General features: G+C 37.5%; 1 protein-coding gene and 1 pseudogene across 2 annotated transcripts in view; one reads left to right on the top strand and one right to left on the bottom strand.

Moving 5' to 3' along the window:
• Nucleotides 1-4,221: 4,221 nt before the first annotated feature.
• Nucleotides 4,222-23,022, bottom strand: part of DSC2 (desmocollin 2) — a 37,998-nt gene continuing 19,197 nt past the window's right edge. Inside the window, exons 8-17 of one of the 2 annotated variants that reach the window (XM_025365106.1) lie at nt 21,720-21,854; nt 20,973-21,158; nt 18,532-18,788; nt 18,283-18,425; nt 12,807-13,031; nt 9,786-10,022; nt 8,937-9,061; nt 7,099-7,356; nt 6,502-6,547; nt 4,222-6,416 (exon numbers count right to left, since the gene is read on the bottom strand). In XM_025365106.1, coding sequence (XP_025220891.1) covers nt 6,512-6,547; nt 7,099-7,356; nt 8,937-9,061; nt 9,786-10,022; nt 12,807-13,031; nt 18,283-18,425; nt 18,532-18,788; nt 20,973-21,158; nt 21,720-21,854 — 1,602 coding nt within the window. In that variant the 3' untranslated portion in view covers nt 4,222-6,416; nt 6,502-6,511. The remainder of the gene's footprint in view (nt 6,417-6,501; nt 6,548-7,098; nt 7,357-8,936; nt 9,062-9,785; nt 10,023-12,806; nt 13,032-18,282; nt 18,426-18,531; nt 18,789-20,972; nt 21,159-21,719; nt 21,855-23,022) is intronic. The other variant, XM_025365105.1, reaches the window with a different exon arrangement.
• On the top strand, nt 10,666-10,778 carry LOC112611766 (annotated as a pseudogene).

The raw sequence follows: 23,022 nt of genomic DNA on the forward strand, positions 1-23,022 counted from the left end.
CTCTTATGTGTTATCTTCCAAGTGACATTATCAGCTCACAGCACAATATAGGTGTTGCCTCTGAGGTTCATTGCTATGCATTTCTTTCCTTATTCTCTACTTCTTGTGTGAAGATTTTCTTCTCTCTCAGGGCACACATGAGCACGGTGGTTTCCTGTTACAGAATGTTCTCCCAGCCTAACATGGAAGAAGCTCGTAGATGCATGCCACTCTCTTTGCTTTGTGGTTTCTCAAGATATTTTTTTGAGGGAAGGTCTGACTTATAACATTTTATAAATAACTAATGGGAATTTTGGCAAACTCATAAGAAGCATTTCTTGAATTTCTAAACATAAGTGGTTTTTAATTGCTTTTCCTCAGGTGGTTAGAGAGGGGCCTTTTGGTTAAAAAAAAAATTCATTACAGTGTTTGAACTTGGCAGTGATGAAGTGACAGTCACAAATATAATTTTCACATTGGTTAAAAAGTTTCAAGTTGAGAAAAAGAATTCTTTAGGCAACACTGCAGTCTGATCTTATTCAGGTATCTAATACACATGTGCATTTATTCATTCATCCATTTATTCATCACACACCAAATATATTCAGTGTCTACTGCTCTATATGTTAGGCACACAGTGGTCAAGAAGACAGATGAGAACCCTTGGGGGTTACATTTCAATATGGGGCAATTATTGGTGGCTACAAGTGGGTTCATGCAATTATTGGTGGTAGGATTTGAGCTGGCCTGAAGCACAATACTCAGACACCACCCCTTCTGTCTGCCACTCTCACTACCCTGAGGGACAGGAAGGGATTCCAAAATTTCAACACTTCATTTTCCTGTATTAAGTTGTGAATGCAAATGATTGATGTTCTAGTCACTCAATGTCTCATGAGAAAAAAAAGAATTCAGTGCAGAATCTAACATACATCATGTCTATGATGTAAAATTATGCCACAGAAAAGTAATATGTGCTGAGAACAAAAAAACCTAACTTTTATTCTTTCTTTTTTCCTTTATGACCTGGGCAATCCAATTTGATGAATCAAAATTTGGCTGGGCACAGTGGCTTATGCCTGTAATCCCAGCACTTTGGGAGGCAGACAGATCACTTGAGGTCAGGAGTTCAAGACCAGCCTGGCCAACATGGTGAAACCCTGCCTCTGCTACAAGTACAAAAATTAACCAGGCGTGGTGGTTAACCAGGTGCCTATAATCCCAGCTACTCAGGAGGCTGAGGCAGAAGAATCACTTGAGCCTGGGAGGCAGAGCTTTCAGTGAGCCATGATTGTGCCACTGCACTCCAGCCTAGGTGACAGAGTGAGATTCCGTCTCAAAAAAAAAAAAAAATTAACGGCCAGAGTTGTATAGGCATGCAATTGTGAACACCTTTCTTGGTCCGTAGTGTCCTACATGAGAGAAAAGAAACACACACACATAAACCTATAGATGAATACTTTACAGCAATATGCTCTAGATACACAAATGTCTAGGAGGTAGTATTTGTACTAGATCCTCAAACAGTCATATTTTTACAAAGAAAGAGATAATGAGTAAAGACATTGTAAAAAGAGAACTAATCATGAGCAAGGCACAAATTGAGAAATGAGGGACACAAGGAGATTGGGGAAATTAGTACAGAAAGCCCCCAACTTAAGATGGTTTGATCTATGATATTTCAACTTTATGATGGTGTCAAAGAAATATGCATTCAGTGTGCTCCTAGACTTATGAGATTACATCCCAATAAGCTTATTTTAAGTTGAAAATACGGCAAATGGAAAATGTTCTTTTGATTTATAGTATTTTCAGTTTACCATGGCTTTATCAGGATGTAACCCCATCATAAGTCAAGAAGCAGCTGTATTTAAATGTGATTTTCTGTTTAGAATTTATCCTCTAAAACCATAGAAAGCTCATAGGCAGGAGAATGGCATGCTCACATCTGCTCTTTGGTGGCCCTTGAAAAGAGAGAAGAGGAAAGAAATTGGAAACACAAACACCACTGGAGCTGAGTGATGCTGAAGATTTAATCTGGGGTACTGGTGGGGGAAATATTGATCAGGGATGAAGTGAAGAGTGAGAACAGCTGACACAGGGTACACCTCAAGCTCATGAACGCTTGGATTGGGAGTAGCAGAAGCAGAAGTACATTCACCAGTGTCCTGCAGTTCTTTCAAGTCATCTGAAGCTTTTTAAAAACATGCATTATGGGCCGGGCACGGTGGCTCAAGCCTGTAATCCCAGCACTTTGGGAGGCCGAGGCGGGAGGATCACGAGGTCAGGAGATTGAGACCATCCTGACTAACACGGTGAAACCCCGTCTCTACTAAAAATACACAAAAAATTAGCCGGGCGTGGTGGCGGGCGCCTGTAGCCACAGCTACTCGGGAGGCTGAGGCAAGAGAATGGTGCAAACCCGGGAGGCGGGGCTTGCAGTGCGCTGAGATCGCGCCACTGTACTCCAGCCTGGGCAACGGGCAAGACTTCATCTCAAAAAAAAAAAAAAATGCATTATGCACTTACTGTGTGCCGGGCATGGTGTGATGTGTTTTATAGGCATTAGCCCACTCCTTACGTCCACCATGTCTTGACTTGCATTCAAGTCTTGCACTTTCTCATAGAAGCACAGTCCTTCTAGTCTCTGTTTTAAAAGGCTACATATGACTGCACTGGGAAGGCATCAAATGACTACAGTACAAACAAAGTATTTATGAATGAAATTGTATTTACAATTCTCAAAAGTATGGCAGTTTTTGGCAACCAATAGAGGATGCTATGCAAAGAAGAGAGAGAAACCAAGGATTCTCTGTTTCAAGCCTAAGTAAGTAGAAGGGCACCATTGTTTAAGTAACGCAGGAGAACCTGATTTGGTTTGGTAGTTAAGTGTTTTTCTTTTTGCATGAGTTTAAAATGCTAGGTTAACAAGGAGCTCGCAGGAGAGCTGATATAAGAGCTGTAGGTTTATATGGGTATCAGGTAACTTCTTAGGACTTTGAGTATTTAAGGAGGTAGAAAACATGATGATTCTAGGCACAAAGAAGGGAAAGCATTTTATTTGGGGGATGGTACTAAAGGGGCTGACCAGAGCAAAGTCAGTGGTCAAGACTTCAATCTGGAGTCCAGGAATGGAGATGGAGACAAAAGGGAAGCCTGTAGTCAAAGTCATATTTGGCAAAACAGAATTGAGATCCAAGATAAAATGTCTTAAGATAGGAATAAAGAAAAAGTGATGATTACCAGGAGCCCCCAAACACACACTGCACGGAATAGAAGATCTTGTTGCTTTCCATTTGCTGAAGAAGCACCAGCCATTTCTTTGGGAAACTCTTTATTATTTTGCCTCCTTGAGCATTTTACCTGCCTTTTCAGTTAAGCATCAAGATTCATCACACTGACTTCTGGCTATGTAACTTCCTGAATACTACAAATGAGAGACCTGGAAGCTACTATGAGCCATGAAATTCCCAAAGGCCATCACTGGTTAAATACTGGTCAGGCTTCTGGGAAAGATGAATAAGAGCATCGTGGCAAGACGTCAGCAGTAAAGCAGCGTGGAGACTGAAGCTACAATTATTCCCAACTCAGGCATTTTCTTCTCATAGAACAATAGCAGTGGCTAAGGTACATGATTGAGTGCTAACTCTATGCCAACTCTTTTCATGGATTAACTCTGACCAAGCCCTGTCAAGTAGACTCCTCTACCCTCCTCAGTACAGGTCCTACAAGTAAGGAAACTAAGCACAGAAAGCTTAAGTGACTTCTCAAATCCCACAGCTGGTAACGATAGAGCCGGGATTTGCATCAAGATGCTTACTCGGAAGTCTTAGCACTTAGGGTTACTATGACGACTGCCAAACAGCCACGACCTCCCAGGCAAGTGACTGCTAATGTTTAGCTGGATAGCTAGGGAAGAAGCCGAGGAAGGGATTGACAGGGAGAATCTAAAACACACATAATTTTCATAGGGTGTTAGACTCAGTGCCCATTTTAAGAAGCAGATGTTCTGCTTTTCATCCAGTTTGAACCTAATAGTTTCACAGTGTTTCAGCCTAGGCAATCCCATGCGAATGCCTCAGCAATCTTTGCACTACGTATTCTGGAAAACTGAACATGTAAGACCCAGTCATCAGGTGATCATTATGAAGAGACATGTTCTACTGTGAAAAGAAAAATCTTTTCAGTATCTTATTTTCTTAATTGACGTTTTGTTAACATGAAATGAGTTGTACATGTGACTTGTTTAAAATCATTTATTATTATCAGGAGTGCCTTTTAGGTGGACCACTCTGTATGACTCTCATGCTTCAAAACTATTTTTTATTCAAGTGACTTACAATGGCCCTAGGAAACAAGTTCTGCTATTATCCCCCATTTTAAAATGATGAAAATGGACAAAGAGAAAGCAGGCAACTTAACCAATACCCCATGGCATCATAGTCTTTAGAACAGTTACAATGCACTGAAAATGTCTCCAAAACAAACTTTACATTTTAAAAAATGTATAACAGGAATCTAAGGAAGGAGTCTTACTTCTCTAACTCAGAAAGTGTAAAATCCCTTAAACTCATATCAGACCTGTGATTAACAAACTCACACTAAGTTTTAAAAACTGCTTAATTTACTTTATCATGACTAGTAATATATAAGAATTTTGTAAATAGTTTATTAAAAATAATTTTGGGAAACTATTTTTGCCTGATCAGCAATACAACTACTGATAAGATAAGCTGGTCATCAAATAATTACCCAATGTTAATCTTCCAAATAATTGTTATAACCCAATCTTGTGAACTCAAGACAGGTCCATTATAGATAATCACAAATATTAGAAACACATTTAAAATGTCCATATGTTTAGTACACCTAGAAAATTCATTGACTAAAGTAAGTCATGAAACCAGGACTGGAATTTTGTGGACTATTAAGTTTCATTTTGTCTCACCGTTTTAAAATTTAAATAGTTTGGCTCATTTCTATATTTGTTAAAATTGTAATCTTAAAATATTAAAAAAATAACTTTTCAAACACATAGATATGACTAGCCATTTTATCTAAGTTATAAAATAGTTACCCCAGGGAGCTTTCAAGATCCCTGTATTTTAAAGCTTATTTCAAAAACCATCACTACTTTGCATTTTTAAACTGCATCCTTGCATTAAAGAACTGTAAATGTGTTGTCATACAGTAAATATCCACATTGCAATTCTAATTACACCATTCCTGTTGTTAACACAGAGCATTGCTTCTAATAAAAGCATGACGTCGTTCTACAGTTTCAATGGCAAAATTAAATGTTCTTTGTTGAAGAGATAATGAAGCAATCACCAAGATATTTGAAACAACAAAGTTAACATTACAATGATTTCAAGAAAAAACAGAATATATACACTTACATAAAACAAAAAAAGGAATAATTCACTTTATGAGAGAAGGGAGACAGATTTTTAAAATATTTGGATTCTTTAGCCCATATGGAAATCAAAAAAAAAAAACAAAACAAAACAGGAGAAACAGAACGAGAGAAAGAGAGAGATGCTACTTGACATTTTAAAGACCAAAAACTTGCAGTAGTAAAAATACATTCTGAAAGTATTTTAAAACTTACATTTCACTGGCAAAAGTAGGTAACGAGGAGACATAGATTCAGTGCAGGATTTTATATACAATAAAACCTAAAACTAAACTCCATCAAAATGAAATTGCAATAATAGTCAATGCCTGGCTAGAAATCTCCCTTTGCACTATGAAAAAGGCCATAGTACAAGAATTAAATAATAGCAAGAATGCAGTCTACACACTTTGGATGTTTAGGAAAACAACAGTTTCCAAGCACCGCATGAACATGTAATTAACCGGAGATAATGTTAAAGCAAGGTCTCTACAATTTTGCATTAGGTTGTGCTTCGAATAGTCTATAATATGGACTTGAATGAATTACATTTTATTGCACTACAAATTGGCTGTTGTCATTATACCCAAATGTAACAAATAAGGCAGACTTTAATTTCTCTGTAGATCTCCTTGGATAGAAGATAATTATAAATACGTAAAAATTGAAAAATTTGTGTACTTATAGTGTCTCTCTGTAAATGTGCATTTGACCAAAGAGATTCTATCCAAATAATGAGAGAAAAATCCCCACAAATAGCATCTGCCGTTTTAAAAAATTCTTGGTTTGTCATTTTTTAAAAAGTCATAAAGCCACTGGCTTTCACACACTTATTAGGACACACTCATCTCTTCATGCATGCTTCTGCTAGTGTCCTAAATTTGGGCTCCAAATTATCCAAAAATTCAAGCCCATCTTCTTCTTGTCGTTCACTGCAACACCCTACAGACCCAGCCACCGATCCTCTTCCTTCATAGTTGTAGGTCAGGACGTAGTCTTGGGCATGCTTGTGATTTTCATCTTGATTACACAGATACACTTTCTGCCAAGGGAAAAACACAACGTTTTTATTATTATTATTTTAAACACCAAAACGTACTAACATAAAAGTAATTGCTTTGATTTACCTTTCATTGTTTAATTTTTAATCAGAGTGTGTCCTCTAACGGATTCCTACACATAAAAAATGCACATGATTGGTCTGTTTCATACATCACACTATAAATTCAGTATAGCATGTTTCTAAAAGTCACGCATGTGGCAGCAAGTATACAGGTGTTCATTTTACATAGTCATTATTTTCCCTTTCAACATTTTAGCTGAAAGTGACATGCATCCATTAAACTGAAGACAAATTGATGTGGGCTCAGATCTTCCCAGACAGACACAGTGATGGTACATGCTGGTCTTGCTGGTACCACATTTTTGGTTTCTAAGGCACAAGTTGTCAGATGGGAAATATTAGGACAAAGCCATGAGACAGTAATTTAAATATCATCACACACTATTTAAGTAATTCTTTCAATTAAAAAAAAATACGAGGGAAAGTAAATAACCACTTAAATCTGAATATAACTAAATCAAAATTGAGGAAAAATAATAGCTTTCAATTAGTAGAATTAGTAGATTCATAATTAATTGAAAATTATGGTCAGCATCCAGTTAGTTATTTATAAAGTTTAAAAGAAATTAAAATAGATTGTAGGCCACTTAGGAAAACTCACTTCACCGAGACGGGGCTGAGTGAAACTGTGCCACTCCGAGTAAGTGTATCTGCAGTTGTCCACCTCCGTGTGTCCTCCCTTGCAGGAGTCCAGGGTGTGATGGTGCCCAGCCCCCCGGCAGGATTCCAAGGTCTGATGTCCTCCTTTCACCATTTCGATGGTCTCCTGACCTCCATTTTTGACTCCTGATCCCATGGTGCCACAAACTCCCTGAGCAGAAGCACCCACAGTTTGGGTTGTGAAGCCATTCGCAGAATACTGAAATGAAAACAATTTACATTAGGGATAATACAGAGAGAAACAAAAAGTTATGAAAAAGAACAACATCAAGCGGATAATGCCATTTTTGTGTGTGTGTGCTAGAAGATAAGCTCTCTGAGAGCAGGAACTAAATCTATTTTGTCAATCCTGTGTACCCAACTATGGAAATCCCGTAATTTAATGTAGTAGCCACACAAGCAAACTGTCAAGTGGTTGGTACCTGGAGATAAATTAAGAAGCTTGATGTATATTCCTTCTTTAAAAATCTCTTAGAATACCTGCCCAGTGTGGTGACTTATGCCTGTAATTCCAGCACTTCGGGAGGCCGAGGCGGGCAGATCACTTGAAATCAGGAATTCAAGACCAGCCTCGCCAGCATGGTGGAACTCCGTCTCTACTAAAAATACAAAAATCAGCTGGGCATGGCAGTAGGCACCTGTAATCCCAGCTACTTGGGAGGCTAAGGCACAAGAATCCCTCGAACCTGGAAGGCAGAGTTTGCAGTGAGCTGTGATTGTGCCACTGCACTCCAGCCTTGGCGACAGAGTCAGACCTTGTCTCAAAAAAAAAAAAAAAAAAAGCCTCTTAGAATACTGTACAACTTTAATTCTTCAATCCTTCTACATCTCACACCTCAAAATAAACACTGTTGTCTCACATATACTTACTCTGCTTAGTTTAAATTAATTCCTTTTTACCTGACTAAAGCAGAAACAGAAGTAATGATCAATATTTCCATTTAGTATCTAGTTCAGTTACACTTCAACTACATCAAAAAGAATAAAACTATAATTGCCATAAAAATCTTGACTGCAATAATAAACCCTTGCCATCTAAATATATATGAATAAACTAGGCAGGGAAAATTAACGAGAACGCTAAAGCTTTGGCCACTAGTTATTTACGTTGCATTTTTGGAAACTCTTAACACTATTTAAATTTTTGTTTTTCAGTACCTTCCTGGATACTGTCATGCTTTTGTTTTCTAAATCTTTCTTGCCCTAGTCATCAATTATACTTCTTATAGGGTATTTACTTGTTCCTCTTCCCCATATTGAGCTAGAAAGCAAAGTTGGAGAAATGGCTACTTGCTAGCATTGCTATTTCATATATTTGGCCTCAGGCTCTTTCCTAACCCATATTAGAGCCAGAAAGAATCTATTAAAGTTCTTCCCACGATGATCAAAGCTTGTAGTGATTTTATTGTTGCCAGAAAAAGTGTAAAACCATGTTGGTGAACCGTGAATAATTAAAAGCAGCATTTTTACAGCACAAACAGCAGTTGAAATACATACAAAAGACAAGGCTTAAAGTTGAAACCATGAATCATTTGAAGTAGAAATAACAATCACATATTAAAGCATTTTCACCATTTAGTAACACACTATGGTCAAATTTAAATACCATATATCGCCATGTAAATCAAAGTCATTTTATCTGTTTTAGGGGACCCATGACATTTTATGGTAAATTGCCTGATACCAAAAGAACTTTTCTGAGAAAAGATGAGTTTAGGAGGAATACGCATTATAAGCAAATTCATCTTTTGTATTTATTTAAAAACCCAGATTACTTACCACTTTGTCATCTCCAGGAGCTTCTGTGTTTGATACAATTAGGTTCTGCTGGGCTAAATCATCAGGAATTACTTTCGGTTGTTTAGATATCCCAGAAGCCCCACAGACTAGCGTAAACAGGATGCCTGGAGGAAGAAAGAAATATACTTGAGTTTATCATAAAATAATGTGAAGTTATGTACAATGGTTAATACACAGATAAATCATAAATTAAAAAGTGCATATTAAAAGGAGACAGCTTTCCTGGGATTGCTTATGTTAAAGCAGTATACAAAAGTTTAAATAGATACGCTATTTAAACTTTTAAACAGATATGCTATAATTATGTTACATGTTCTGTTTCTGCATTGAATTTTATGTCTATGATAACTGGGAAGACACTAGAACTATACATAAATGCACTTAAAATATGTAAATTAAATATATTTATATATTAAATAAAAATACAGCTACATGCAAATGATCAGCTATAGGAAATAGCACTGATTCTTAGAATGTGTCTTGAAAGTTGCCAGGCGTGCTGGTTCACACTTGTAATCCCAGCACTTTGAGAGGCCGAGGTGGGCGGATCACTTGAGGCCAGGAGTTAGAAACTGGCCTGGCCAACACAGTGAAATCCATCTCTACTAAAAGTAGAAAAAATGAGCTGGGCATGGTGGCGCACACCTGTAATCCCAGCTACTCAGGAAGCTGAGGCATGAGAATCACTGGAATCCGGAGGCGGAGGGTGCAGGGAGTCGAGATCACACCACTGCACTCCAGCCTGGACTCTGTCTCAAAAAACAAAAAGTGTCTTCAAAGTTACTTTAAAGGGTATTATTTGAATTTAAGAAAAGACTTAGGACTTACAAAAGAGCAATGCTATGCCCAACAATATTGCAAGGATGGCCCACTTTCCAAGTTGTACTCCTCCACCGCTAATCCTTGGATGTGCACTATGTGTGCAGTCATTTTCGGTAATGCAGTCACACAGTGTAACATCCAATGAAGTGACACTGGACATGCCAAGTCTATCTCTCACTGTTACAGGTACTACATATGAGCCAAATGCAGGGTCATTCTGATAGGAAAGACGTGCTGCTGTATCTGAAAACATAAATAAAACCAAGCATTATACAATGTCACTGATTTCTTCTGAGCATAAATAACTCATTATCTGATAGTTATCATATTTTCCTAGAAACAGATATTCTTGATGGGATGGCACAGCTACTAGAAGATGCTAAATGTGAATGGATAGAGTAGTTCCAATCTATACCCATTGCAAATATATTGCATATAAAAGTTTGTCTATGCTGCCTCTTAAAGTCTTTTGGCTTTTGTAATAATATATTTTATTTGCCTGTAAACAAATCCTTCCTTTCGTAACTAATAGACTTGTTAATAGTTTCTACCATATCTTGAATATATTTAATTAAAGCAGTGAGTGTACATTTTCTTTTACACATGCTTCATTGAAGTAATAATCTGAAATTCTGGATGTTTTCCTTTACTTTGTTTTCAAAAATTGTGCCAAATAAACATAAATCCTTGTGACTTACTGTCAGAGACTGATTCTGACAACTTAGAACACCCCTGACAGTGACTACATTAGCAGGTCATGAGTCACACAGCTGGAGCCGTATCTCCTGGTCCTAAAGGATGAAGGGACCAACTGCACATGTCTTAGTTTTGATGTAGTTTTCTTAGATAAAGGCTAGAAAATATCTAGAACCAAAAGCTCATACCGATTCTTTTATGGCTTTTATAGTGCATAAGCATGATGATAGGGTTTTTACGCTCATGTGTTAGACGTACCTCTCTCAAACCTTATTACAACATCAGTACATTACCTGTATGACATGAATTTAGAAGAAGAAAAAAATAATAAAAACTAAAAAAAATTTTAGAAGTCAACACAATCTTGGTTTCGGAGACTAGATATACTACTACTCTAAATGCAGATACCTGGTGCCATAGAATAATCCCTCTCTCACATAACTTCCCAGCATGACATTCTTATTTTCTGCATAGTATTTGAAGCTCTAAATACAAATTTGAGTGTCTGGGTAAAAACACATTGAATTAAGTCAATTTTAAGAGAAGCTACAGTTAACCTGTTAAGTCTATTGTGTAAGAAATTATAATGAGAGTAGCAAAACCAAAACTTATAATGTCTAATGTGTCATGATGTATTACATGCATTATCTCATTTACTCCTCCAAATAATCCCTTTTGAGTAAATTGATGCTCAAAGACAAAGGATAGCATGGTCAGATTTACATAACTAACAAACAGTGGAGAGCCAGCATTTGACACTAAGCTTATCTGACTTCAAAGCCTCTCTGGGGTATGTTCTTCTTAAAAGTTGGATGTTTCCCAAGCTTACAAGTGATTACCCAGACAAGTAAATCTTTAAAATAAGAAAGATTTTGACAAACATACAGCTGCCAAAGTTTTATTTTGCTAAGTAAGACTATTGGGAAAAAAGTGTCCACCTTCTATCAACACTATTTAAAAATGAATATCATGACATAAGTAGAAAAGAAAAAAAAATCTAAGAATAAAGTTAATTCTTCCTCCCAACCCCAAAATAAACTGATAACCCCCCTGAGACACACACACACAAACACACACACACACACCCCCCTCCAGAATATTGTTTAAAAAGCTGAAAATCCTATTAGTTCACAGAGCAGGATCCAAGACATAGTAGCTTAGCTTATTTCTACAAGTCTTCATTTTTCTTTCCTTATCCTGTTCTCCCTTTACGTTCCCTCCCAACCTTTCTTTTCTAATTTGTCATAACAGGAAATTGAGGGATATTCACTCAAAGCATGGGGCTGAAAAACATTCAAGGGCATTTGAAAAGCAAGCCCCATTCAGTGGTTCTACAGTCACGAAAGCTGGTAGACCATGATGCCATGGTCCATAGGCAGTGTGAGCGGGAGATGGGGAACATGCTGAAGAGTTAAGGGCCGACTAGGGAGTGAGGCAGTGGTGATAATGTAGACAGGTTGCCTTCATTTTTGCCATACTTATCACTGTAGATCCTTCTGGGCTAAAGACAAAAGTACAGATGGGGAACCAAGTTAGGGGAGAATCCCAAGAATACAATAGACACGAAATAGTCAGAAGTCAATACAGTGGCAGAGAGGAGAGAGAATGTGGTGGACACTGTGGGGTATATCAGATCCCTTTTCAATGAAGGACTTACATCCCAGCTACTTGGGAGGCCATCAGCACCTTCTGTGATTGTGCCTTTTTGCCATGGGCAGCCCACATACAGTGATGGAGCAATAAGAGAGAATAGGGGACCGATTCAGCACCATTCTGAAGGCCCATTTAGCTCAGACATCCCCTGGGGTTCACCAAGGTTGTCATTTGGCTTGTGCTGCAGCTCAACTTCTCTTTTTGTCTAATCCTACTTCTCCTCCTTTCAAAGCTACTGATCCCAAGCAAATTCCTTAGTCATCATTCTGCTTGAGATGCCCTGTCTCAGGGTCTGCTTTCTGGAGAGCCAACCAGTAACATCTGAGGACTCCCTTATGACCTAGGAAACTATTAAGAAACCTATGCCAATGGGAGGTACACAAGTTAGGAAGTGATTGCATTAGACCCAGTCTGAGAGAGAGAGTGTGTGTGTAAGTGTGTGTGTGTGTGTCTGTGTGTGTTTGGAGTGGGAGTGAGAATTCACAACACACCTAAGGGAATCTCGGCATAGGATTAGAGACACACTAGAGAGACCTACTCCCAACACACAAAAACTGAGAAACTTTCATTGGTGGTTCCCACATGGTGAATTTTCTCCTATTTCATACAAAAAAAAAAAAATAGTATTGCAGACACCCTGATGTTGAAAAGGACAAAGCAATTTTCAAAAATATATACCATTAATTTTGTTCAGTCTCCACATTCTCTGTACGTCTGATGTAGAACTCTCCAGACTAAAGTCAAAAGGTGGGCCATTGATGGGCTCATCAGGATCAACCGCAACAATCTCCGCAGATGACATGGTGGGTTTGCAGATGATCACTGTCTTCTTAGGTATGAATGGGCCGTTATCATTCACGTCTTGAAGTATAATGCCCAGTGTCCCTGTACATGTTCTCCCTGCTAGATAAATGAAAATAAAAATACTTTTTTTATGTTTTGAGTTTTCACCACAAAATTATGCACTGAAAACATTGAAAAATATTTATTAAGCACCTATGATGTATGAGTTACAATGATAAGCAGTCACAAGCTATGTCCTCAGGGAATGTTAAAAGAAAAATATTATTACTTTCATATGGGTTGCACAATGACTGCTATTAAGATGTGTTTATTCATTCGCTAAATTATTACTGCATTTTATTAGAGGCAAGTTTTGGCTGATTTGTGAGAAGAGGAAGGAAGAGAGTATGAATGAGGACACTTCTGGCATATTTAAAAGCACAAGGAAATTCAAGGACATGGAAACGCACGTTAAACACACCCATGATCTGGAGACAATGACAGGAAAGGTAGACAGGTGGAAGCTGACACGGGGCAGGAGCTAAGGGTCTTTGAAAGCCAGACTAGGGAACTTAGAGTTTGTTGGATAAATAGGTAGCACTTAGGTTTTGGAGCAAAGAAATTAAAGTTATATATTGGAAAGATTGTAACAAAAATAGTACATGGGAATATTCGAAGGGCGGAAGACTCCAGGAGAAGAAAATTACTTGAAAACTGAAATAATCACTGTGGGGTGTAGCCTAAGTAATTCATCTATCTGTATATTCAGTAGAAACTTACAGGATAGGTGGGGCGTGGTGACTCACGCCTGTAATCCCAGCACTTTGGGAAGCCGAGGCGGGCAGATCACCTGAGGTCGGGAGTTCGAAACCAGCCTGACCAACATGGAGAAACCACCATCTCTACTAAAAAGACAAAATCAGCCAGGCATGGTGGCACATGCCTATAATCTCAGCTACTCGGGAGGTTGAGGCAGGAGAATCGCTTGAACCAGGAGGCGGAGGTTGCCGTGAGCAGAGATCATGACATTGCACTCCAGCCTGGGCAACAGAAGTGAAACTCTGTCTCAAAACAAAAAAAAAGAAAAGAAAAGAAAAGAGAAAGGAAAGAAAGAAACTTACAGGATAACTACTTTATATAAAGAACTGCATTGGAAAATCTGGGGGATTCAAAGATGAAACAGCCATGGAGCCATGCCACTAATTAGTAATGCAGTTATGAAGTCTGAGGCCGAACACAAGCCCAGGAGTTCTGTCTCTAAATCACTCATTCTTTCTGTTTCAAAAGAAGGCTTTCGACACTACAGGTGGAAAAGAGAATTAAAAAACCCCGTGCCACCCACTGCCTGGGCTGTGTCTTATATGAAGCTGCCAACCTCGGGAAGCTCGGAGATCTGAGCACGGCCCTGAAGTCACAACCTCAGCCAGAGCACCTGAAGCACAGCGATTAGATTCATGATACAGCCAGCGTCATCACGGGTCAGGAACACTAGGCCACCAAGTGAAGAACTGGTTCTAAACCATGGGCCACAGAAAAAGAACAGGTGAAGGCAACTAAAGGACTAGTAGTTAATAAAGGCAAAGTGGGAGAGAGGGAAAAAACAAAAATGGAAAGCAAAGCAAACACTTCTTATTTAATATAAGCCTGCAAACTAAAATTCCCAGATAATCAAGATTAACAGGAAGAAAGAAAGCCAACAAAAGCACCAGTCAATTTATTTTTCTATGCAAGACATCTCTGAAACAGGTATGTTTAGAATCTTCAAAGACATAAAGAGGGGTAACCAATTAAACAACAATGAAATTACAGCTCAAATTCCAGCAGAAAATAAACAGCAACATTCACCTACCAGGGATTCTAGAAAAGAGAATAGACAGAATGGCAGAGAAGCAATATTTAAAGAGATGAATAGCTGAGAATACTCCAAAATTAAAGAAAAACATGGCTCTTCAGATTGAAAGTTTTCTGACTGCAGAACTAGACAAATATAAATAAATCCACGGCATACACTTTGTACTAACACTGTAGAACTCAACTTATGGTCCTCTTAAGAGCTACCTCAATATATTACCTACAAAAGGACAATCGCTAATTGACAGAACAAGAAGCATCAGCAAGAAGAGATGCCAGAAGATAATGGGTTAATAGCTGCCCAGTGCCACGGGAAAGAAGCTGTTGACTCAGAATCTTAAACCAAGTCAAAGTATCACTTAAGTATGAGGCCAATATTAAAATATTTTTTAGAACAACAAAACTGAGAGCGTTTAAAATTCACATTCCACAATTGCAAAAAAAAAAAAAAAAAAATAGTAAAGGACGTACTTCAGCAAGAAGAAAAAAGAACTAGGAGAGAAAACAATGAGAAGCAGGAAACAATGCAACTACCTTCCATTTTTGGACAACTTCAAAAAAGAGTATTTACATTAGGAAAAGGAAGCAGGTAGATATATATTTCATCTATCTGGCATATGTTTCTATTTACTAGAGCAGAATAATTTCTGTCTCTCAGCTTCTCCTGTTCTCATGTTATGTGGTGCTACCTTGTTCTCTCTGAAAATTGGGACTGCTGGTTGTCTTGAACATTTCTTTCCCTTTGAGTCCACACACACAATTGAGAGCACATGCCTTACCTATTGAAACTGGTTAATTGTGCTATCTTTAAAAATTGAGGTCTATAGTGCTTGCTCTTCTACAACTGGGATAAATGCTTCAATTTCTTCCAGTAGATGTTTACAGCTGCTCACTGATTAAACTCCAATTTTTTTTTTTGCACATTGTGATTAATACTGACATAGAAGAACATTTAAGACCTCAGATATCTAATCCACTGTGTTTCATAGCTGTTTTTCATCTGTTGATGAGTTACATACTGTTTTATTCGTTGGAATGTCAGCATAAAATGCTCATCTTCTAGTACTAACATAATTTTATATGGGCAAATGCTAATTCAAAATATGAAGTCACATGAGATGCACTATCCATGGTTTCACACTTTATGTGCATGACACTCTTCAGTCAAATGTTTTGAAACAGTTGCAAGTAACCCTATTCTAACAGCTGGAATAATACAATAGAAATATTAATCTCAAGCTCAACTAGATAGAGGTGATTCCTGGGTGAAACTGCCAACAGAATTTAGATTAAGAAGTTAAGAAGGGCCGGGCGCGGTGGCTCAAGCCTGTAATCCCAGCACTTTGGGAGGCCGAGACGGGCGGATCATGAGGTCAGGAGATCGAGACTAGCCTGGCCAACACGGTGAAACCCCGTCTCTACTAAAAAAATACAAAAAACTACCCAGGGCGAGGTGGCGGGTGCCTGTAGTCCCAGCTACTGGGGAGTCTGAGGCAGGAGAATGGCGTAGACCCGGGAGGCGGAGCTTGCAGTGAGCTGAGATCCGGCCACTGCACTCCAGCCTGGGCGACAGAGCAAGACTCCGTCTCAGAAAAAAAAAAAAAAAAAAAAAAAAAAAAAGAAGTTAAGAAGAAAAGATAAATTGAATTTAAAGCTTAAGAAATATATATGTTTAGGAGAGGGGAAGGCAGTTAAGACCAGAAAGCATGCAGGAATGTGTGGGCAAGTTTAGACATGGAAGCCTTGAGAGAGTTTTAAAAAGAGGAAGCAATTGCTGTGGAGATGTAGGAGGGCAGGAAGTGAGCACCAGCCCAAGAGAGCAGTATCCATGAGGAGAGGTTTCCATTAGGGAGTGGCAGGGAGAACCCAAATGAAATGAGCCAGTATAGATTTTAGAAAAAGGTTTTTCAAAAAATGACACACTTTTGTATGATCTCAGTTCATTCCATTCACAAAGTAAAAAGATGTGGAATTACTGATTCACAATTCCCTCACAGACAGTAACACAGTGACGCCCACCCTCCTCAAAAGAAATGGAGGGCAACGGCCTCATTACACATTTATTCTATATCACAGTGATGATGAGCAGTGCCCCATCTCAATTCCCTAACAAATATTTGATTTCTCAATCATTTGAACTCCTCTGCAACAGAGGAGAAGGCAGAATAAAATTATAGGCAAAATTTCTAATTTCAGACAGCAATTTTTATCTCAACTGTCAATAAACTATTTCCCAAGTGCTGTTAAAAAAATAATGGATTTGAGTTTCATGTTATTTTGCTTTTCTTTTCATTTGCCATTGACCAACAACTATTTCTTGGCAAAAAGACATGAGAATCTGAGGCCTTAAAGGACAGTCTTTAATTAGTTAAAGACAAATCAATAATGATTACAACTTTAGTAATTTAGCAAACTGAGTCATTTCTCATTAATTTACAGAGAACTGGAATACGTAAATCATCTTCCAAAATCACTTCTAAATTCTAATTTTGCAAGTTATAGTATAATAACTTATGTTTGGTATAGTTCACATATTTATTTTACAAAGACACAAAGTCCAAATTCATGTTATAGAAATTATATTTCATGCACCAAACGCATCTCATATATAATCATCATACTCATATTTCTCTCAATTTTATAGAATGCACAGAACATAATTTTACATTTTATATGACTATATGAATTCACAGTGTTTGTCTCTCTAATTTTATAATATACTATTTATTTACCATGATCATAAATATACCATGAATTGTTTTAATATAATGTCTTTAATCAGAATTCTAACCCCCAAGTAAATTGTCAACTTCCTGTAAAAAGTTATAGCTATTTTCCAGGACTGCACTATGTAAGTATGTTCTCCCTGTAATGAACTTTCCTACCAAAGTGAACACTTTAAGCGAAATAAGTAGATACATTGAAACAATTTTTTTTTTTTTTTTTGAGACAGAGTCTCACTCTGTCACACAGGCTGGAGTGCAGTGGCGTGATCTCCGCTTGCTGCAACCTCCACCTCCCGGGTTCAAGCGATTCTCCTGCCTCAGCCTCCCAAGTAGCTGGGATTACAGGTGTGTGCCACCACACTCAGATAATTTTTAATATTTTTGGTAGAGACGGAATTTCACCACGTTGGCCAGGCTGGTCTCGAACTCCTGACCTCAAGTGATCCCCAGCCTTGGCCTCCCGAAGTGCTGGGATTACAGGTGTGAGTCACCGCACTCGGCAGAAACAAGTTTTACTAAAACAATTTTCTCAATTTTTAATAATTTTAACTTTAATAAATTATGGTGTCGTGTTTCTATGAGTAAATTATTTTATAATTACATCTAAAACTGAGAAGGCTATTAGAAAGCAGACATGAGTTAACAAATTATAGTAAACTTCTTACTTTATATTATCATTGAGAGATATGAAAATTGAGTGCATGTACCCAGCTTTAAAATGTATACTGTTGGCTTAAACACTGAAGATGTATGTAGCTGAGGAATATGTAGCTGGCTTAAAGACAAATTCTTACCTTGGTCTGATGCAAGGACTGTAATATTATATATGCCATTTCTGATGGTCTCTGCCTCTCTATCCAGGCTTCTGAAAACTCTGATTGATCCTGTATTTTCATCAACGGTGACCCACCCTGTTGGATCAGTTAATTTCTTATACCTGTTGGTAATGATGAATTAAAATAATAAAATTTATCATATGCTAAATTATAACAATGTAACAAAATAAGTTATAAATTTTAAAACTCAAATAGAATGGTAAGTACCTTATGCCACTGCTACTTCTTGTTTCTGGGTCATAAGCTTTATATCCATTGCTTGTTGTTCCCACTGCTGCATTTTCATTCATGCGAATAGTCTGTATTGGAGGGTTACACTCAGGGCCCTCATCCTGATCCTGTACATTAACAGTAACTGTTGCTGTGCTCATGGCTGATCTTGAACTAGCCTCTCTGGAAAACGGAGCTTCATTAACTACACCAATTTGCAGGATCACCTGTTGCTTTTCTTCATAATTCAATGGCTACAAAAGCAAATGTATTGAAAAATCAGATGAACTCATTTAATATTTGGCAATGCTAACGAGTATATATAATGTTACATTTGGAAATATGTAAGTGCTATGTTGGGAATAACCACGAGAATATGAAACACATATCCAGTGATATGGTTTGGCTCTGTGTCCCCACCCACATCTCATATCGAATTGTAATTCCCAATGTTGGGGGAGGGACCTGATGGAAGGTGATTGGATCATGGCAGTGGATTTCCCCATTGCTGTTCTCATGATAGTGAGTGAGTTCTCACATGATCTGATTGTTCAAAAGTGTGTAGCACATTCCCCTTTGTTATCTCTCTCCTGTTGCCATGTGAAGATGTGCTTGCTTCCCCTTTGCCTTCTGCCATGACTATAAGTTTCCTGAGGCCTACCTAGTCATGCCTCCTATACAGCCTGTGGAACTATGAGTCAATTAAACCTGTTTTCCTTATAAACTATCCAGTCTCAGGTAGTTCTTTATAACAATGTGAGAACAGACTAATACACCCAGAAATCCAGTGGCAGCGGAAAGAGAGGAGTCCTCCCACTGATTCAGTACTTGGGTAAAGCTGGCCAAAAAAAGGACAGAAAATTGTTCTTCAATGGCAAATTTAAGATAAGTAGTATAACAGGTATTGATGAAGATTTCAGAGTTTTTTTTTTTTTTTTTGAGACGGAGTCTAGTTCTGTCTCCCAGGCTGGAGTGCAGTGGCGCCATCTCGGCTCACTGCAAGCACTGCCTCCCGGGTTCACGCCATTCTCCTGCTTCAGCCTCCCGAGTAACTGGGATTACAGGCACCCACCAACACGCCTCGCTAATTTTTTGTATCTTTAGTAGAGACAGGTTTCATCATGTTAGCCAGGATGGTCTCAATCTCCTGACCACCTCGGCCTTCCAAAGTGCTGGGATTACAGGCATGAGCCACCACGCCTGGCATTTCAGAGAGTATTTAATGAGGGTTCCTGGATGTTAATACACGAGATACTTCTTTAGGGGATTCATACTATAACCAATAGTTATTTGCTACACCATAAATTTTAGGACAGCTTGTCCTAACCTCCTAAGATGAATAAAATTATTTGTACCTGGTTTGAGGAAGAGAAAAAAAATGGGTAAATTTTTAAAAAATGTTTTTAAGGGGAGAGAGACAAGAAAATACAAAGCTTATGGGCATCATATTTTCTTTTTTTATGTGTGTCTTCCATTCCAGTTCCTGTCTTAAATACAGGAACACATTTAATAAAAGGTTTTATTTTATCTTGCCTGATACGTAGTTGTAATGAGAATTAGTGAAACCATGTCCCAGAAGACAGAAATTTTTTCAGGTCTTGGACTTCACACAGATAAATTTCCTTCTGAGAATACCAAGGATTGGAGGAGTGGTTAGGTGAAGAAAGAGGCAAGATTTAAAAGAAATTTCTTTGCTATTTTAAAATAGAGAAAATAATATAAAAACATCAGCTGATTTTCATCATTGTAAGGAAAATGGATTCATCATTTTTTAATCCATGCTCCTTGTGAATATATACAAAAGGAAAATGGCATAGACCCACTGTAAAACCATGTTCTAGTTAAAGATGCAGCAGAAATAAGTCTATAAATTTGTCCAAGGACAAAGGAGCTCAGATTGCTTTATGCACTAACTCTGGCTCCTGGAATAGTATTAGAAAGAAGTTTTAGAAGTGTTTTCATCTTTGAATGATTGAGGATTTTCATTCTGAACCTGTATGCTAAGGATGTAATATATACTGAACATGATGAACAAACCTATGAATAACCTCTCCATGGGGCTGACCAAGAGTAACTCTTCGTTTGGGAAATTCAGTAAGTAAGTGAAGGCTCCTTGGCCCAAACACAGAAAAACTGGGCTAGGAAAAGTCCGGAACTGTCCCAGTGGCATCAAAGCTGTGCTAGTTTTTGAACTGTTTAAAGATATTAGTTACAAAATAGATATTGTATTATATGGACTTTTAAAAAAAATCATGCCTGAACAAAAGATTATCAAAAACTAATATATTCTTTCCATTATATATGAAGAACAGAGCATTTACATTTACTTATATATCTATTTTATTCCTACATTTATCAGAATTCCTTTCTTTCCATTAAATTCTAGCATGCTATTCTATAATATTTAAACTACAAATAATGTTCTAATTTATTCTTACCTTAACTACACAGAGAATTCCTTCATTGGTTTTGGCATCTGTTACAATTTTAAAATTTCCATTTTCATTGCCCTTTAAAATGGTATAATTAGCTCTCCAATTAGCAGTATTCACTAAGTCCTTATCCTCAACAGTAACTCGTAAAATTTCCACATCAACTGTATTTTCTTCCACTGATGCCACATACTAAAATAATAAAAGCAAACAAAAAATTTCATTAGTAACTCTCACAAAAATAGAACACCATGTGAAGTAAATCCTCTTCTTCTAATTTCCAAAGTACTATGTTTACATGATTTAAAACCCTAGCACTATACAACTTTTAATGTCATTGGGGTACTTCATTTGAAATCACGAGGGGTGGATAGGGATGTGCATTTTTTTTCTTTTTCTTTTCTTTTTTTTTTTTTTGAGATGGAGCCTCACTGTGTCACCCAGGCCGGAGTGCAATGGCCCAATCTCAGCTCACTGCAACCTCCGCCTTCCATGTTCAGGCAATTCTCCAGCCTCAGCCTCCAGAGTAGCTGGGATTACAGGTGCCTGTCACCATACCCAGCTAATTTTTGTATTTTCTGTAGAGAGAGGATTTCACCATGTTGGCTAGGCTGGTCTCAAACTCCTGACCTGCCTTGGCCTCCCAAAGTGCTGGGATTACAGGCGTGAGCCACTGCGCCAGGCCAGAGATGTGCATATTAAACAATTAAAACTGGTCTATGCATTTTTCTTTAATTAATATCATACACTTACAGAAGTACGAGTAAACGTTGGCAAGTGGTCATTTACATCATCAATATTAATGATACAAGTTGAAGTTGTCTGTAGACCAAAATATTGACCGTCCATGTCTTGTACTTTTATTTTCAACTGGTATTTGTCAATTAACTGAAAACAAAAAAAGAATTTAATTATTGGGTGAAAGCACCAACATTATAATAGAAATCTTACTTTACACTCCGTAATTTTTTTGCACTAAGAATTTAAGAAGTACATTATTACATTTCACAGCATTCATGTATTAGAAGAATTTTCTCTCACTAGTAATTTTGCTTTTCTTTTCTCTTTTTTTTTTTTTTTTTCCTGAGACGAAGTCTCACTCTGTTGCACAGGCTGGAGTGCAGTAGTGCGATCTTGGCTCACTGCAACCTCTGCCTCCTGGATTCAAGTGAGGCAGGAGAATTACATTAGGAATTTTTAATCAACTTATGAAAATTGAATAGTTTCTCAAATTTCTAGTGCTATTAACTTACAGAATATAGAATCAGTTGGTTTTGTCTTTATTCAACAGAAAAAGAAGAGCTATTTTGCCATAAGTGCATTTAAAACTGCCTGGTAATTAATCAAAACCTTTCTCTCATAGCCAAAGTACATCCTTATGTTCAAAAATATAGATAGCAATGACTCTTATAATGGTCTTTTAATAAAACAATAAAATGAAATTTCTTCCTGCAAAAAATATAGATTTTAAGGGTTTATGTTACATTTATTAAGAGATCATTTAAATTGATATGAACATAAAGTTCTAGGGCTATGTAGTTTTTTCTTTCTGTGGAAAACAGAATCTGGCTCTTAAGGCTTTCAATTTATCAGATACTGTTGAAAACTCATCACTACCTTAAAAAACGTTTTTAAACATCTAAAGCATTTAAATATTTTAAAGTGTTTCTCCTTATAACTTTCATTTATCATAAGTGATTGAGATATGGGAGGATTAAAAACAATACAGTAATAATTCTTTCCGGACTGAGTATTAGGAGACTTGGGTTCTATTTCCAACTCCAAAAATAAGAGACACAATCTTGGGCAATTGGAAAATTCACTTTGTCTAGGTTTCTTCTTCTATAAGATGGTAATGCTTACCTTTCCCACCTAGTTTATCTCTTTTCATAAGACAAAATAGTATGTTAAAATCTATCCTCACCTTCTACCTAGAATGTTCACCCTTCTCTTACAAAGATTCCTCACTTAATTCCATCACCTCTGAAACTTTCTTTTCCTCAGGCATTATCTAAAATAAAACCAAATTTTCTCTTGATCTTCCTGCTTTTTACAC

The sequence above is a fragment of the Theropithecus gelada genome, chromosome 18, assembly GCF_003255815.1.
Source record: "Theropithecus gelada isolate Dixy chromosome 18, Tgel_1.0, whole genome shotgun sequence".
Classification (NCBI taxonomy): Eukaryota; Metazoa; Chordata; class Mammalia; order Primates; family Cercopithecidae; genus Theropithecus; species Theropithecus gelada.